Source organism: Diorhabda sublineata, chromosome 4, assembly GCF_026230105.1.
Source record: "Diorhabda sublineata isolate icDioSubl1.1 chromosome 4, icDioSubl1.1, whole genome shotgun sequence".
NCBI classification, from domain to species: Eukaryota; Metazoa; Arthropoda; class Insecta; order Coleoptera; family Chrysomelidae; genus Diorhabda; species Diorhabda sublineata.
The window spans coordinates 11,276,908-11,294,621 of NC_079477.1; the positions used below are offsets into that span (position 1 = coordinate 11,276,908).

Consider the following 17,714-nt stretch of genomic DNA (forward strand, 5'->3'; position numbering starts at 1 on the left):
TGTCAAAAGTGGGCAGTGTATGTCGAATCACCGTCTAGTACCAAGCACGTGTTTACCCGCATCCATATATCTAGTTGGCGGGTTCGAGAGGAGGAAATCGGTGGCCGCGTCAGAGTGTGCCACGATGAGATAAAACAATTAAGCATCTAGTGTAGTTGCGTTTTTGTATCGGTGTATCAACCCTGGAGGACGCGATCGCTCTTCGGAATGTGTTTCGGGATAGCGAGGATATCTCTAGGACATGAAGGTGATTTATCAATGGGGATTTTTTGGTTGTGTTCAGGGATTGTTGTAGATTGAGCGGTTTTTGTTCTTAGATCGCAGAACGTTTTCGAGGGGATTAGTGTGTTTTTTTGTTTTGTTTTGAAGTCGTTCTAAGAAAAAGTGCTGTTAAAATTGCGTATTTCATTTTTTTAAAAAAATTACGTTACATTATTACATACAGGGTTCTTTCATAAAAATACAGTGTCAGTTTTAGTTATATCATCTGAACATTCTTAGCAACTTTCATTAGTTTTTCGTTATAATCCCCATAATTTTTATTGATACCACTATTCTAATGAATTTTTATATTATTATTATAATATAATAATATAATATAATAATATTTATATTAACATACGAGACAGTTTTGTGGAAATTCCATATAATATTTGACACAAATTTCATATGAACTTATTTAAAGATTCTCAATTATTACTCAATTCATAAAAACATGTTAACAAACCTGTTATATACAGGTTTTAACTTGAAATTGGAGATAATACCGTATGTACCTTCGTTTTGGCATTCAGAAAGTTCTTTCACAAGTCTCATTGAATCTTTTGTCCCTATCTTAAGTCATTTGAGGTTAATGTTTTCTAAGATTTGTAATAAACGCAGTTTTCGTGATAAATGACGGAAAGAACGCAGCCCTGCAATATTCTTTGTAATACGAGGTCAAACCAGAATATCTGTGTATAATAATTGAATTATTGAAATATTAACAATTAGTATGACACTTTCCATAACTTACGACACTGACAACGAGAACTCTTAGAATACCAATTATATTAGTTTCTTTACTTTTTGCATTTTTCCTTTGTTTATAAGTGAATCCGCTTTATCAGGAAAGAATGTTGATTTGGATTTTGAGATAGTCAAACAAGTTTTATCATTTGCTAACTTCAAATACTTACTCAAAATATGAATATTTTTGTTAGTGACATTTCATTTTCATCGAGAAGCTCGAGATACTCACTGAAGCCATAATAATTAATTGAGATGAGCAATATGAATGATATTTTATACCCAAATAGTTGCTGTTTGATAATAGGACTTTCACATTTGACATATCTATTTATATAAGTTTAGGATTATGTATATAAATACCTTTCATTTCTACTGAATTCAGTTGATTTTATTACTTCTATTCCGACTATGAGAAAAATTTTTAGGCGATTTTTATTGTCAGAAGCAATACGAAATAGTTAGGGGAGGTTTTACACGAAGCCAGATTCTTAAACCGAGAAATTCGTCTACTTTCTGGACCTCTTTCTTCTAATATTTTGCCTTGGAACAACATATACCTGAATTCGTTTCGAAATATGTGGTAGAAATACATATAAGATTCTTCTTTTATGATTGTCAAAAATGTTGTCAGTTTTCCAGTCAGTTTCATTATTCTTGTGTCGTTATTGAATCCAAATCATCGATAACATCCAATATACTCCGGTTGTTTCTAAAAAGTTTAGTTGATCACTTATAAACGTAAAAGTGAAGTTCTCTAACTTAGCTATTGTAGATAAATATTTACTTCATAGTATATTCAACAAGTAGATGTAAATATTTACATAGATTGGTGAAAATTAATTAAAATCACGCACTTATTATTCGATAATTGAATTTGGATAGTATTAATTCAATGATTACTCGTAGTTGTGTTTATACTATAACTATAATTATTCAATTCAATTATAAATAATCATCAATACATTTTCTAACAATTTATGAACCGAATTTGATCTATTTAACTGATGAATCAAAGGAAATAATGTTGAAAATTATTAGACATAATTAGAAACAATTATTGAAATTATATAAGGAGTTATGGAGGAGATAATGATTCTACTGTTTTTGTTCATAAATTAACTACTTCTCAATTAGATATACAAAAGATTCACACAATAGACTAACTTATATAATGATAACTTATGTGGTAAGAGCAGGCGTTTGCTATTAATTCACAAACCTCTTACATTTAATTAATAATTAGAACTATTTTACACTCCAGTGGAAATTAATGACAACTTTACATAGAGTTCCACTAAACCAAAATTTGATCATTGAAATAGAATTCAATTGGTTTCTTGCTTTTAATTGAATCCTTATATCTTCGGAACTGATTCCACTATGTTACAGTTAATAATAGGTTATCTAAAAATTGTTTTCAGATATTCACAGTAGATGGTGTCGACGGTGGTATCTCAAAAGCCACTAGTCTCATAGTGTCAACTTAATGTAAGTTTCACAGGTAGCATTTGAGAATAAATTTTTATTAAGAAAGTTTTGCTAGTACTTGTTCCTATTATGAGTTATAAGCATTCAAGAATAGTCGGAATTTACGAAGAAATACGCTTTAGAAAGATTTTTCAGATATAGCATTTTAAATATGCAGGGAAAGTGTTTACGGCGAGGATACTATGATTTATCGTAACGTACCTAATTGGTTTGAATGTGTTCGTGGTGGTGGTTGATATCGCTGCTGCACTAGACATTAACATTAAGCAGTTTAAAATCATTTAAAAAGTCTGGATAATACAAAATAACTCGCTATTTGAGTGTCGCATGACGAAAATAATCAGTATTAAAATTTGTTATTTCTGAGCCAAAAACAAGTTAAATATGAGAAGGTTAAATGTAAGTAACTGTTGTTGGGATGACACAAATGAAATTCGCTATTATAGTCAACATTTGATTAGATTACCGCGGATAATGCGAAAAATGCGCTCGGACCTATTAAATAGATCCATATATCCACTACCAATACTTGACTTAGATAGATTGGGAGGTCGTATAGTTTAGATATTACACTATCTGACTAGTTCGGTATTTGTAAAACTCTGTAAAGTAAAAAATTAGATAACGTAGAAGATAACGAGAATCTTTTTTGGCATATAGGTACTTGAATAACTCAGATTCAAGTAGAGGAAAGTTTCACTAAAAATTAAGTAAACATCGCGTCTGTTCTTGCAAAACCACTGTGTTATCTATTTAACCTCCCATTAAAATCTGTAAATTTAAATTTTGATGGAAAACTGGACGAGTTTGTCCCATTTTTAAAATTTTCTAACATTTCCAAAATTCTGCTATATAAAGTTGTTTTCCTCCACGTGAAACAATCAATTACCCGAACAACCTGGTTTTTCTCCTGGTAGAACTACGGTCTTCAATTTAATCGCTTGGATCATGGCATTTTTTTCACGAAGCTATCCAACGTTGGTTCAACTGATTCAGTCACCACCTTACGGTTATTTACCATGGTCTTAACTCCATTGATATCAACGCAACTTCTGGAGTGTCCCAGGGCTCAGTTTTGTGGTCGTTATTATTTTTAATATTTACAAACCACATTGATTTGAGATTAAATTCTAATTTTCTCATTTATGCAGACGATCTAAAGCTATTTCATATCACACATTGGTGATTGTCACTTCAATCTTATCTAGATATAATTTGTGAGTAGTACAATAAATATGCAGTTTCTCACTTTCTCTAAACATTTCAAAATGTAATACCTCATCTTTCACTAGAAAAATTAACCACATTCATTTTTTTGATTAACGCATTTCTAATAATGTGCTTGAAAGGTCTATAACATTCAAAGATTTTGTTGTTTCAGTTGAAAGTAAACTTTGTTGAGCATATTACCTCTGGTGGAGCCTTTAGAAACCTTGATTAAGTACTTAAAAACTCTTCAACATAAAAATCCAGCATTTGTTCTCTCTTGATATTCCGACACAAAATTGTGATGAATAAAATCGACTTTCAGAATTAATAATATTTGGGTTCTCAATTACTCTCAATTGAAAAGCTGTTGGATAATTTGCGTGCGAACTTTAGTTAACTGTTTCTTGAAGCAATCTTTTAAGGCGCACCTGACTGTGAATTGATGTAGAAAGATCCAAAGTAAAAATGTCGGGCATTTTTACTTTGTGCTGTTTCGTTCAAAACAAAATATTCTACCTTTTTAACAAATGAACCATTTTCTCTAAACATTGTAACTGATTCCTGGACCTATTTATGATTAGCTTTACTATTCCGATATGTTAAATTGTTGATGTTACTTCTACCGATTATTTATCACAAGTAATAATGATTTTAAATAATTGTTGAAGTGCTGGAACACACCAAAGTGAAATATCTCAAATTTGTTTCGATATAACGTGTACGACAATAATTAGTTCTTGTTTAGGTCAAATACCTTATATATAATAGTAATTTTCAACCAAATATTATGCTTCTTCACTTCCTTTTCGTCACTTTGCTTCGTTGTTTGTTTGTGAGTAGTTAAATCCGGCATCTAGCGGCACAATTTTGATTTGAATTTTGAATACTCACACTTAAATCATCTTTAGAGTTGAAACGCTTATAAGATGAATGTATTTTTTGTTCTTAATATTTCATTTGATTAACTTTAGCCAATAGAATTAATTAGAATAAATACTATACTTCCCACGTGGAAGCTTGATTTAAAGCATTTTATATTTGACTATTAATACAGGGTGAGTTATGAGAAACTTACATACTTATACCACATGTAGAGTCCCTCAGGACTGTGGTTACTAAAAAGTGTTAATTCCATTCCAATTTGTGAAATTGATCATAAATTTCAATTGGCTATAATCTTTCCTCAGTTCATTTGATTTTAAAATTTTTTCATGAAGTACTTAGTACACTATTATCATGCATTTGTCTAGTATAAGCTACACTTAAAAATTCCAGGATCGATTTAGGGATTCGTAGTGAATATTGCATCCTGTTTAATATTTTTTTAATGCAAGTGATTTTCAAATTACATAATTCATCAATGGAAATGACATATGCGATAGAGTTGTCACATTTTTATTAAATTCATTTGGTACGGTCAAAGCAAAAATAGAAAAACTATAATGACGTATCACATAATAACGTAATAATTTAAAGAAATTTCATACATTTTGATTATTTTAACTCAATCAGAATTATAGAATTCAATGGTATCTCTCAATATCATGTTTTGCTACTTTTTTCTCTATAAAAATCCATTTTTCCCATGGTTCATAGTTTTAATCTCATTCCCTACTTCTTAGTCTTTCTTGTATTCCAATAGTTTATACAATTTTTGTAGGTACATTTTTCTATTAGTATCTCTTATTATTATGTTTTACTAGTTTTATCTTTATAAAAATCCATTTTTCTTATATATTACTTTAAAGGTAGTCCTTTTTCAATCATTAAATTTTCCAGTCTATTATTTCAATGTAGGTTTTTCCATTGCTTTCTTTTCTTCTCTATTGATAATACCGACTATAAATTTGTTATATCATCAGCATATATGAAGCCTCTACACAATTATCTTGACAAGAGATTTCAAGAACTAATTATGTTTAATAATAAAATTAGAGTTGTATAAATATAACAAAACTCTCACCCTTGTAATCAAACCACCTTCATTCTTATTAATAACCTCTTGAATGAATACATTACAGTTGAAAGTGAGTCAATAACGATGAAACAGCATTTAATTTTCCATAATGTGCTCGAACCCTCAGAACATCGTTTCCCTCTATAATAAACGGTATTGTAAACGATGTGTGGCCCAATAAAGGCGAAATCCAGTCCATATTCTCGGCGAACAACTATTTACACACACCTACAAAATGGAACTCTGAACTGTGACGGAGCTCGTAATTCGGCCAATTTCCGATAATAATACGTTTTACTTGTGCTCTAGTGCAAATGATCAGAAACTTTTGTGATTTAACATGTTGACAGACGTGTAGTAATAATATGGACAGTGAATTAAATTTGTAACTATGAGTGATCGTAAATTGACTTTACGTTTGTTCAAGCAGTTTTATGTGTTGATATTGATGGTAGGATTTGCACCAATTATGTCAGGTATGTGCTTCTTTTTCTCTTTAATAGTATGACATATAAAGAGTGAATGATTATATTAATCGTAGGTAGGAAAAAGAGAGAATAGGTAACCTTCAGATCTAGCTTTTCACCATTTGGCCCAAACCGAGTACCGCGCAATTGCGTATTACGGCATCACAAATAGAAATAAAAAAATTAGTAGTTAATTAGTTAATTTTGTAGAAAATGTTTTCATTATAGGTAGGATCTGCAAATTAAGGTCGTTAAAGTTAAGTTACATTGCCTGAGTACTTAATTATTCATTTTATTGAGAGTAGAAAAGTGACAAGTCATTTTATGCTGTACATCTTGTTGTTGGGATTCAATTTTAGTTATAAAATGTATTCTAATATTTGAAAACTTTCCACAGATTGCTTTCATCACATAATATTTATGATTGTTCGGGTTTTCACGACATAGTGATCTAAATTAGTGATTATGTTCTTGCCAATATATTCAAATATTATTTTATTTGTTAATGTTATAAAATTTTTCTTTCGCGCGATTTACTTTTAAATGACCGCAGAACTTGCTCAGACAATTTACATATTCTGATGACATGTTGTGAGGAATTAACTAAGCACGCATATGATTTTTGTGCTTTTAATGAATGTAAAATTTTTTCACAATTACCTCTTGAACTATCAAGAGAGAATTCTCATTTGATTTCATACTTTTTTGCAGGGATCTTGAAACAAACTCTGATTTCTTACATCACCCCTTATGAGTCGTCTTTTATATGCCCCTATGAATTGAAGAGTAGTGGGGTTATTATTCCACCCACCTTTTGATCTGAGAGAAAATATCTATGTCTTAATTTGTATAAAAGACGACCCACCAAATTTTTTTTGGTAAATTTATCATACAAACATAAACTACTTTTAAGACTAGCAATTCAACAAATAACCCTAGTTCTGTTCTATAAATGTAAAATTAGTGTCATACTGGGAAATTTCAAAATGGATAAATTTGCCATAGCCTCATTAATAAAATCAGTTATTGTTTCAATATATTTTTCAAATGCAGTCTTGTTGAAATTTGTAGATACCAAAGAAGTACTATCTAAATGTCATAAATTTGATTTAAACATTTAATAAAACGGACAGTTTCCTTACACTGCTTGCACTATTCTAATTTTAAAACTCTTTCATATTATTCCAGTGAATCTGCGACAGGTACTCTTTCAAGTTAAACTGTAAATGAACTTGTAGTTCATTTTTTGTAACTGATTGTGTGTATCACACAATTTATTGCCAAGATGCAAACCTTTTCTGTAATGTAAAGCCTCCAAATACTCCCATAGAATCTTATTTCCATCCTGATCGATTAATTATTTTTTTTTAAACAAATTGCGTAGCAATTTCAACATATGAGAGGGGTGAAAAAAAAATTAGTATTTCTATTGTCAGGTCCATTAAATAATGTGTTTATATGAAGAAACTGAAATTTCTCACAGTTTCACCAGCTTCTTGCCCATCACAAGTGAAAGAAACAGCTCTTGCACATGTGTTCATTAACTTTACTTAAAATAGCCAATTGGAAGTTTCTAAGTACCGTTTATGGCAACAACCACTAAGACAAAAACATCTTTAGGCAATTCGTTTAAATCATCATTGATTTCCACTCCAAAATTGACATGCCCAAAAAATTCTTTACTGATTTACTGATTATTGATTAAAATAGACATTCAATTTCCAAGGCAAATATTCAAAGAGGTTCACAGAAGAATAAGAATTGAGGGCCACGGAAATATCGATAATGGTAAACTGATCATAGAGATACTTTTTCGTTCAAATTATGTAATTAAGTAAGTGAAATATTACAACAACTTGAGACAATCAATATATATATATATATATATATATATATATATATATATATATATATATATATATATATATATATATATACTAACAACTGGATATTGTATTTTTTCAAATATTCATGGCTCATTGGGCCACAAATAAACTATTAAATTTTCCAATAACTATTCGCAATGACTATATGCTTTGAAGCGTGTTAACGAATGGCGTCAAAAGTTATTAAATATGTATCGATATTAAGGTTGATGAATTTCCGCGACACGTGCATTGAATTTAAATTCCTGCTCTGTTTCATACCATTGAGCTACAAAAAAACTCTTCAGTGAACTTGTATTTAATTGACAAAAAAGGAAAACTTTATAATTCAGCAATAGCGTATGCGATATTTGATGATATATTAATTTGATGGAAATTAATATTAAATTTAAACGCAAGTTGTTAAGGTATTTATCATGGAAAAATATTGTGAGTTGAAGCACTGATGATCAAATTTCTCGAGTAATGTTGAGATATTTATCGAAAAAAACTAGCATCTCATTCATGTTATATTTAAAATGAAATTTGTGCCATTGAGGTAGAAAATTGTTTATAGGGATATTTTTGTTTTTGTGCATTTGCCGTACACTATTTGCCAAATTTGTAATTTCATAATTTTCATCGAATCTGTGCGTTTTAACGAGGTTTCGGTAGTAACCAAAACATTATATCTGAAAATCCAATCCTGATTAACGAACAAATACGTAAATGAAGAGGAAATATACGGTTTATATTGCACAACGTTGTTGCAGAAATTGTAGAGTGGATTAGGTAAAAGCTACTATATTGTATGAGGTAAATGAAATTCTCATTGAAATGTCTAATGGAAATACAATTTTATAAACTGATACATTGCAATAATTCTTTTATTATCCATATTTTCTAAACAAATTAGATAGGTACAAAACTATAACGTTCAGAAAATCATTGACTTATCGGAAACAATATTTATATTATAGATGGGACGTTTTCCAATCAATTTGATAGAAATTGTTATCTCACAATCTTACTGTTATCATGGTAATCAAAATAAAGTTTCAACTAATCATTAGTTGACACTTTCTAATTTCTTTTCTCTAGACAGAAATTGAAACAGTTTTGTCCTGTAATGAGAATCTCACTCAATAGCAGCACCGTACATAGGACAGTAGCAAGCCGGTCAAATATAAAGAAACAAATGCTTTGATGGTTCTAAACTTTTATCGATCAACTACTTACTAAATAAGTATTTTATCGTATCCCCTCCTCAATAACTACGTTGTAGTTTACAGATATCTTATTTTTCATTTTTACTAATTCACTAATTATACTAGGGTGTTGACCAGAAACTGGATATTGTTTTATATGTTGCTTAGTAGATATCAAGAAATTATATTTTTTTCGTGGTACTGCGAAATCCATAGCGATTGCATCATATCGTCATATCGAATTTGAACCATGTCAAAGAAACTTCTCGAATTTGATACTCTTATTTGCCAAACATATTTCAACGCTTAAGTTTTATAGAAAAGCCATACTGAATCCAAATTCTACACTCAATTCATAGGAATTGGCTCAGATTATTCCAAATTTAAATAAGAAGTGTGTGTATGTTTTTCCATAAATTATTTATGCTATTTTACTACCACTCTTATTAAAATATAATATATAATAAAATATTAAAATTTTTCATCTCAAACTTTTATTATTGCTATGAATTCTTTTTCGGTAAATTTCTTGACACTGATGCATCTAAATATATGGTAATAGTAATATAAAACATCTATTGGGAATTTTATTACATTATAATTTTGTGAAAATAGACCAATAAGTAATTTTAGTCTAACCTAAATTAATTAACTAAACTAAGATTTAATCATTAGTATACTTATGTTGCTAATGGGTTTAAACTATGCTTGACATGGGAAAATGCACTATCGTCTGCTTTCAGCATTTCACTTACTCAAACGGTTTGATCTCTTATGTATTCTCTATATTGATGTGTTGTCTAGTTGTAGGATTACTTCGAAAGTAACATGTTGATTTGGCTAATAGCTTGTTCAATAGTTGCCATCTTCAGGTCTCTATGAGTCTCACTATTACCAATATACTAGAGACTATCCTTTATTTTGGAATTATTGTTTAACATTTGAATGTTACCATTAGGTGCAACTCCATATTTATACCCCATATTTATACCATAAATCTTTACTGGTTTTGATATTTGCTTGTATAGCGAAAACTTATTTTTACTAAGAAATATAGTAATCACTTTATTTTTTCACATATTTTTCTTGTACTTGTTTTGCTATAACGTTTCTCATCATTTTAACCATGATAATTTCAGTTTCACTACAAAACGTAAGAATTTGCTTCCTTTGTATATCATTTCCTATTTCCAAGGGCTTAGGTACTATATGTTTATAGTTATCCTAAAAATTATACCGGGTATAAGGACTAAATTGAACATTCTAGTTGGCTGTAAGATGCATGAAGAAAAAATTGCAAGGCGTGTCTTTTTTTTCCTTCTAACGATCGAAAATTATACTATATTAATGGAAATTTATCTGTTCAGATAATAAGTATAATCAAAATTCGAACTACGTTGAAGAACGCGCGCCTCTGTTTTTCAAACTTTCACATTGTTGTGCTTTTCAGAACAAGACAAGCAGTCAAGGAGTGTAACCGTAACACCCTAGGGAAAACTAATTTAATGACAAAACTTTCAGCCAATTGTGACGTTTCCTTCCTCTTCGTTGTTGTCTATTCTATGCTATTCTTTCTGTGCTTCTGTTGAAATGTTTTTTTCAGCTCCTTAAGTTTCTCATCTGTCAACGACGAAAACTAATGATGCTAATTTCGAACAAATTAATTTATAATGGTATTTTTTTTCAGCGGGAGATTTATCCCTTATCTTTTATTCCGTTGTCTGGATTGCGGAGCGTTTGAATGGGATTTTCATTAGTTTTTCCACTGCCTAATTATAAATCTCGCCACGTCTAAGGGTAAATTGCACTAAGATTCTCCAAGCAAAATGGTATATGTACAGTATGTCAACAAAAATCAAACGATCAAAACAAATATAAAATAAAAGTTAACATCTTTTCATCATTAGACTTTTATGAAAAAATAAGATGTTAGCTGAAATCACAGACAAGTAGAAGACGCTTGTCAATTACTATTTTTGTAGCTTCTTGATTCCTCTTCCTTTCACTACAATTTTAAATCTTACGTTGTGGTGTGCTTCATAGTTATTTTTTATGTTTGAAGTGGATAGGCTATTGCTCTGTCAAATATATTATCTATCTATCTATCTATCTATTATTATTTATTATAAATTATAGACTCTTTGCAAGACTACTCCTGTAAGATTCTACAATTTTTTTAGAAACAGCATTCCTTTGGTTCTTGTTGGTGCTTGAAAATCCGTAGATAAATTTGCAAAAACAGCTTTTAGTTATTCTCATCTCAAACCACAGTTTTTGAAAATCTACCTACTTCTAATAAGTGATTTTTTATTTTATTTTGATAGTATAATTCTAGAAACTCACTAAAATGTTATTTTTGATACATGATCTGTGAATCACTTTGTTAGGGGTGAAGTCTTAATCGTTAGAGATTGCATTTCAATGTATGCTGATGGTATTGTTTTCATATACGGTCTTTATAGGATAAGATGTCTACGGCAAAAATGTAAATCTAATAATTGTCGTTATAAAAATATATAACGTACACATATATAATAAGAGAAGCAATATGTTTCTCTCGTAGTTTATAAGACACCTTTACTCGCTTTGTTAATACAGAAAATGTATCTGACTAAATTCGTTTTAAAGTTATTATACCACAGCAAATATTATCGATGAATTTACTGAAAATTAAGTATTTTTTTGTGGCTCCCAAATACAAATAAAACGGAAGAACATAAAACGTTTCATACTGATATTTTGGTGAAAACACAGAAAGTATTCCCCTAGGCGATCGAAAGAAATTCGCAGGTTTTCAAAAGGTTTTCCAAAGTGAACCCCCGAGCTAACTTTCTCTGTTTGATTGATTTATTACTATCATTAGATGTTCGCATTCCATTAGAATGTGGCAAGAATTAAGTTTTTCCAGAATATCGCGAATATCCAATTGATTAGACATTTAGAATACTAGAATTTTTGTTTGGACTTTTACAATTGAAAAAGTTGGTATAAATGCTTCAGCTGCCTCTAGGCTTCATACTAGAAACAAAAATATGGATAATTGATAGCAATAAATATTCAGAGAATATACAGGGCAACTCGTGAATGAACATTTGTAAATTAAAATGGATTAAGAGTATCATTTAGTTCGAATATAATTCAATTTTGCACCTTAGTAGATATCGATAGTCATTCTCAAAATACTTAGGTACATAATCTTCACTCCTCTAGAGTCAGTTTGAATCCATTGACAATCTCATTAAAAGAAATGTGACTGGGGATAGGAGAGTCGCTGAAAATAAAAATGTGTCAGACAAGGTGGACGAATGAATCAAACATCATCTGACCTCAAAAATATATGTACATATGCCAAAGAGGACCAAATAAAAGCAAAAACATAAAAGGGTACTTATAGCGAATCGATTTTTGAGGAGTGATGGCTGAGAAATGAGATTCGTTGCATTTGATTTGCGACTCTTTGGCTAGCTAAGGTCTTATCTATCTCTAAACGTGATGTTTACCAGATTTAGCACCATTGTAGGTAGAGAAGATACTAAAAAATTGCACTCCCTTTCCTAAATTCAAATACATTAAGTACTACTCATTCAATATGTTTATTTTATTCGTTTTAATGGAATACTTCACTGTATTTTTTAATCGCCGTATTAGTAAGATGAAAGTTTCTTATGATCAATTTATAGTGTAAGCATTTTAATATGTCGCCCAAGTATCCATATTTTTGACAATAGGCAATCATCTACTTATACTTTGCTAAGTTCTCTTCCCAAAAAAGATAATACCACCAGAAAATTTCATTTAATATAGTCTTTTGTGTGTACAAGGGGTCTGGAACAATTTTTGGACGAATCACTTCGAAGATATTAGTACACATAGTTGATATTTCAATACTTACGAGGGTCGTACGATAGCCCACAAAAGAAAAAAAAGAATGACTAGCTATCTTTTTTTCAGTACAGTTCGATAAACTTGACCTACCCCCATTTACCTATCTGAAAAATACACAATACACCGCATTTTTTGATGTATCTGCTCTTTTTTCATTTTCCTAAAATTCACTCCAATAAAAATCCGATTCGTCTAAAAATTCAGTAGTAGTTGCCTACGAGAATATATGTTATCTTGAGGTAGGGGCGCTATTGGGCAGTGAGGCTATTTGCATATCCGACAGCCCTCATAATCTAGAATATAATGGACTAATATATACTTCTTAGTGACATTCATTTTATTTCTGAGTCCAGCTCTGTTAACTCGATATTTTTATCCCAACAAATATTTATTTCAATATATATATACACGTGTCTTTGATGAATGTATATAAAGATCTTTTAAAAAATGTATTTTCTCTCGATAATAGAAACCTGTTAATTTTTAATGTTATTTTAATGTTATTATTATTTTTATGTTATTTTAATGTTAATAATTTTTCATAAAAAACACATTTCCACGACCTGAGGTAGATAACTGAATTTTACGAAAATTTATAGATACTGCTTTCAATGAAGATATTTTTCAGAATATTTCTAGAACAATATAGATTTCCTAATTTTTTAGACTTTATTTAGTCCACCAGAGGTGAACAACCTCTTCTCTAATCAATAATGTCTAGAACATGTACTTATGGCTAAGTTAGGTGAACATTTTTTGGAGTTTTAGTTCAGACTACAGAGAGCTATGGCAATACCAATAATAAACTTTATATTAATCCCATACTAGCCAGAATATCAGCTATTAATTTATAATCTTCGAATTTCATGTTACCTAATTAGAATTTACTCCCAACATAACTATTGTAGAATTTAAACCGTTAACAAATGTTGAACTTTTGTGAGAAGACTTGAAATTGAAGACACATGCTACAGTTGTCTTTTAATGAATATAAACGGTTTCTTTTTAATTCTTAAAGGAATATAATTCACTTTTTCTAATTGTGCCCTAAAAAAATATTTAAAAAAACGTCTGTGGGTGTTCTTTCTCTCTTCAATTGATAACACAAGTCGAAAGGAATTCTGTTAATTTATATACATTTAGTACTGAGTTCAGATATAATATATATAAATTATTTTTTTCCATTGTCTCAGGTTACAAGAATGATTGTTGTAAATGTTCAGCAGTTTTTTAGTTTAGACGAAAATATATTTTTTCAATGAAATTTCCAGATATTTTAATTGTGTTGATCATAATATTTCAATCAATAAATTGCAATATTACGGTTTTGGGGCACCACCTCTCGCATGGTTTAAGTCATACCTTATCAACAGAAATCAGCTTGTAAGGGTTGAAACAACGGTGTCTTCTTGCAAGCCAATAGAATGTGGAGTGCCCCAAGGCTTAGTACTAGGCCCCTATTTGTTTTGAGTGGTAAAATATGTCTATTTGCAGACGACACTAGTTTCTCTTGGAGCAACCTTGATCTTACAGCACTTCATAGGACCATATCTGGTGACCTAATCACCTTTAAATCATGGTGCGATTCTAATCTTCTGGGTCTCAACGTTTCTAAAACTAAAGTCTCATCATATAAAAATGCATAACTGCCTTTTTTGTTAATTGTTGACAATTCCTTGAAATGGCAGTTATATATTGTCGTCTTATTTGGAAAATTAAGTTCCTCCTGTTTTGCGTTGAGATTGAAAAGATTAAAAATTCTGTCTCTTCCTTCATTATTCATATTTGAATCCGTTTTCTTAATTCGTAAGCACGCTTCTCCAATTTGAGAAAAGTCGTTGCACTGCTATCCAGAGCACGACCTTCACCTACCTACTCCACGTTCAGAATTAGTTCAGTGCTCAATATTTTACAATACAAAACATGCACAATCACTTATCAATTGGAATCAAATCGATATCATATTTTCACGCATTCAATTCTTTCTCGCACATATTTTTTGAAATATTCATAAAAATGATAAATTTATAAAATGAGGTATCTACGCCTATGGTAGATCAAACAAAATTGTCTCCAGGATTTTTTTTAATCTATAATTGATATTGGAAGAACTCTACTACTATTCACGCTAAGCGACAATATGTGCAACAATTCTTCACTTACGTTTGATGTGATTATAAAATCTTCTCTCAATGATTACAAGTATTTCCAGGATGACACTGTTATCATTGTTTCTCGTAGTAAATGCAACCACATATTTGCTAATTCATCGAATCAGTTCCAATACAATGAAAATTACGTTAATATTAGATCCCTACGAATATTCTCTTGAATCTTTTTCTATCTTAAACAAACATTGAAATCTAAAAGTGTCGATGGCCGGCACGGCCAAAGATTACATGGTTCCATCCAAATTTTAATATGCTGCAAATGGTGGCTGAATACTTTCTTAGTGTTGTTTTATGAAAATTGAACATGTTTGTTTTGGAATAGAGATGTTGGATAACAGCAGAGTAAAATAGAAAGCAAAACAAACACGTTTATTTCAAGGATAAACGAGAATCACTTAAGCTAATTTAGTTCAAATTTTATTTTCTAATGAACTCTGTTTTACGAAGAAAATGATATATGTCATATTTATGTTTGTAAATGTTCTTGATTTTAGGTCTCTTCTGTTTCAAAATTAGTCTTTTTTTAAATTTTAAAAAGATAGATAAAAATTGACGTTTCGACTTTTCTTTAAGCCTTTTTCAATATATAAACATATCAAAAGATCTAAGAAATAAGAAATTTAATTCAACTTCTTATTTCTTAGACCTTTTGATATATTAATGCATCTAAATGTTCTTGATTTTAGGTCTCTTCTATTCAAAAACTTCTATTTCAAAACCTAAAGTCAATTCCATAAAACTTTTTTCAATCATTTAGTTGCTGGCAATTTTTATATTTTTATATAAGTCTTACGTGATAACTTGCATTATTCATTATTGTTATACACATTGAGAAAGAAGATCTATCATGTTCGAGCCATTCTTTGGTAGTCACCAGTGCGAGTAGATTCATAAGTCAATAAACCGCTTATTATTAGTTAAAAAAATAAAACGATGGTTTCAGTCACTTATGAATATTATTAAGCTGTAAAAAATTATGATACACCATAGTTTAGAAGAGCTGATTGCATAGAGAGGTAGTAATATTGGATATCAAATAAGTTGGTTTCACAAGAGACATTATGGAATATATTAACTTCGCAGCATCAAATCCTTTACTGATTCCATCACAACTGAATTATAATATCCTTTAGTTTTTTACAATTATAAATGTGAATTGAATTTGAAGTGAAAAATTCCCATAACGAATAAGTTAGCATCATTATATAATTGGATGACTTTGAACTTTTTCTAATCTAATTTTCATGATAGAATCTTTTCTATGATATCGATTTCTATGAAAAATGTCGCGTGCTTGAGTAATTCAACCAATCTATTTTTTTGTCGTTTCCATTTTTACGACCTCATCAAAGTGAGAAATAATCCAATCGTATAGCATCCGGCGTGACACGAAAAAAATCAGCCATTAAAATGAGAAAATATAGCTAATCACGAAAATTCTATGGTAAATGTGCCACTGAGTCATTGTTATTGCTACATTTAATACGAAAATAACTTCTAGAAAACAATAACTATTCTTGATTTAGTTACAAAAGATGTATTTTCATTGAAAATATATTGGACGAACTTATTTGTCACATAATCATACTTTTTATTTGGTGAAATATTATTTTTGCATTGGTACTAAAGCCTATTTATGTTTATCTGACTGTTGTTATAAGCTGGATACATCGAATATTTTATGAGATTTGTGTTTATTTGAATGTCTTACTACTACAGACATTTTAATGGATTTTATCTACAAATTTCACATATTGGTTTTTAAGAAAATATTGATAAGTTCGGACATATCTTAATCTTTTCAGTTAATTAAAATTGAAAATATAGACATTTGTTTTTTGCTGGAGTACAATTCAACTTCATTTTGAGCTTTATACTCGCTAAAAACTACCCTTGATATTCATCATAACACCTATGCAGAAATTTATATGAACCTGCAAGTGTTTCTAAAAAGTAAGTCCTAACATCCCTGATCGAAAAAAGCCAAGACTTTTACATCGAACGAGCTGAATAAACACCATGTTATTCATTTATTCTTGAATACTTGAATTTCATGAAATTTTTAGAAAGAAAATATCTTTCACTGCGGCCACTTGTATTTCACTTCAATTTCTTATTTTCTAATTACCAGAACAGTCAATGCACCATATATATAAGAAGTTAACATATGTTGACTACTATGGGGAAAGAGTCTTGAGTTACTTGAACTGAAAGTTCCTGAACTATGCATGCATCATTCATTCCGTGAACTTTTGACAACTTTTTGTATGAGCAGTGGTAAAAGATGGTAAAAATCAACTGTAGTTGCCAAAGGTTTCATAGCATAAATAAAAGCTACAACGGAAAAGAAGATTAACAAGAATAGCTATACCATAAAAAGTACAACTACCATAGGAAGTACTACTTATAATATGAAGAAAATACCCCTGTACTTTTTCCTAAAATCTTAAATT

The 17,714-nt window shown here is 30.0% G+C and overlaps 1 protein-coding gene across 2 annotated transcripts in view; it reads left to right on the forward strand.

The window, feature by feature from the left end:
- Positions 1–72: 72 nt before the first annotated feature.
- LOC130442683 (uncharacterized) overlaps positions 73–17,714 on the forward strand; it is a 60,645-nt gene continuing 43,003 nt past the window's right edge. Inside the window, exons 1-2 of one of the 2 annotated variants that reach the window (XM_056777004.1) lie at positions 73–247; positions 5,730–6,141. In XM_056777004.1, the coding sequence (XP_056632982.1) occupies positions 6,057–6,141 (85 nt within the window). In that variant the 5' untranslated portion in view covers positions 73–247; positions 5,730–6,056. Of the gene's footprint in view, positions 248–5,570; positions 6,142–17,714 lie in introns of both variants that reach the window. The other variant, XM_056777003.1, reaches the window with a different exon arrangement.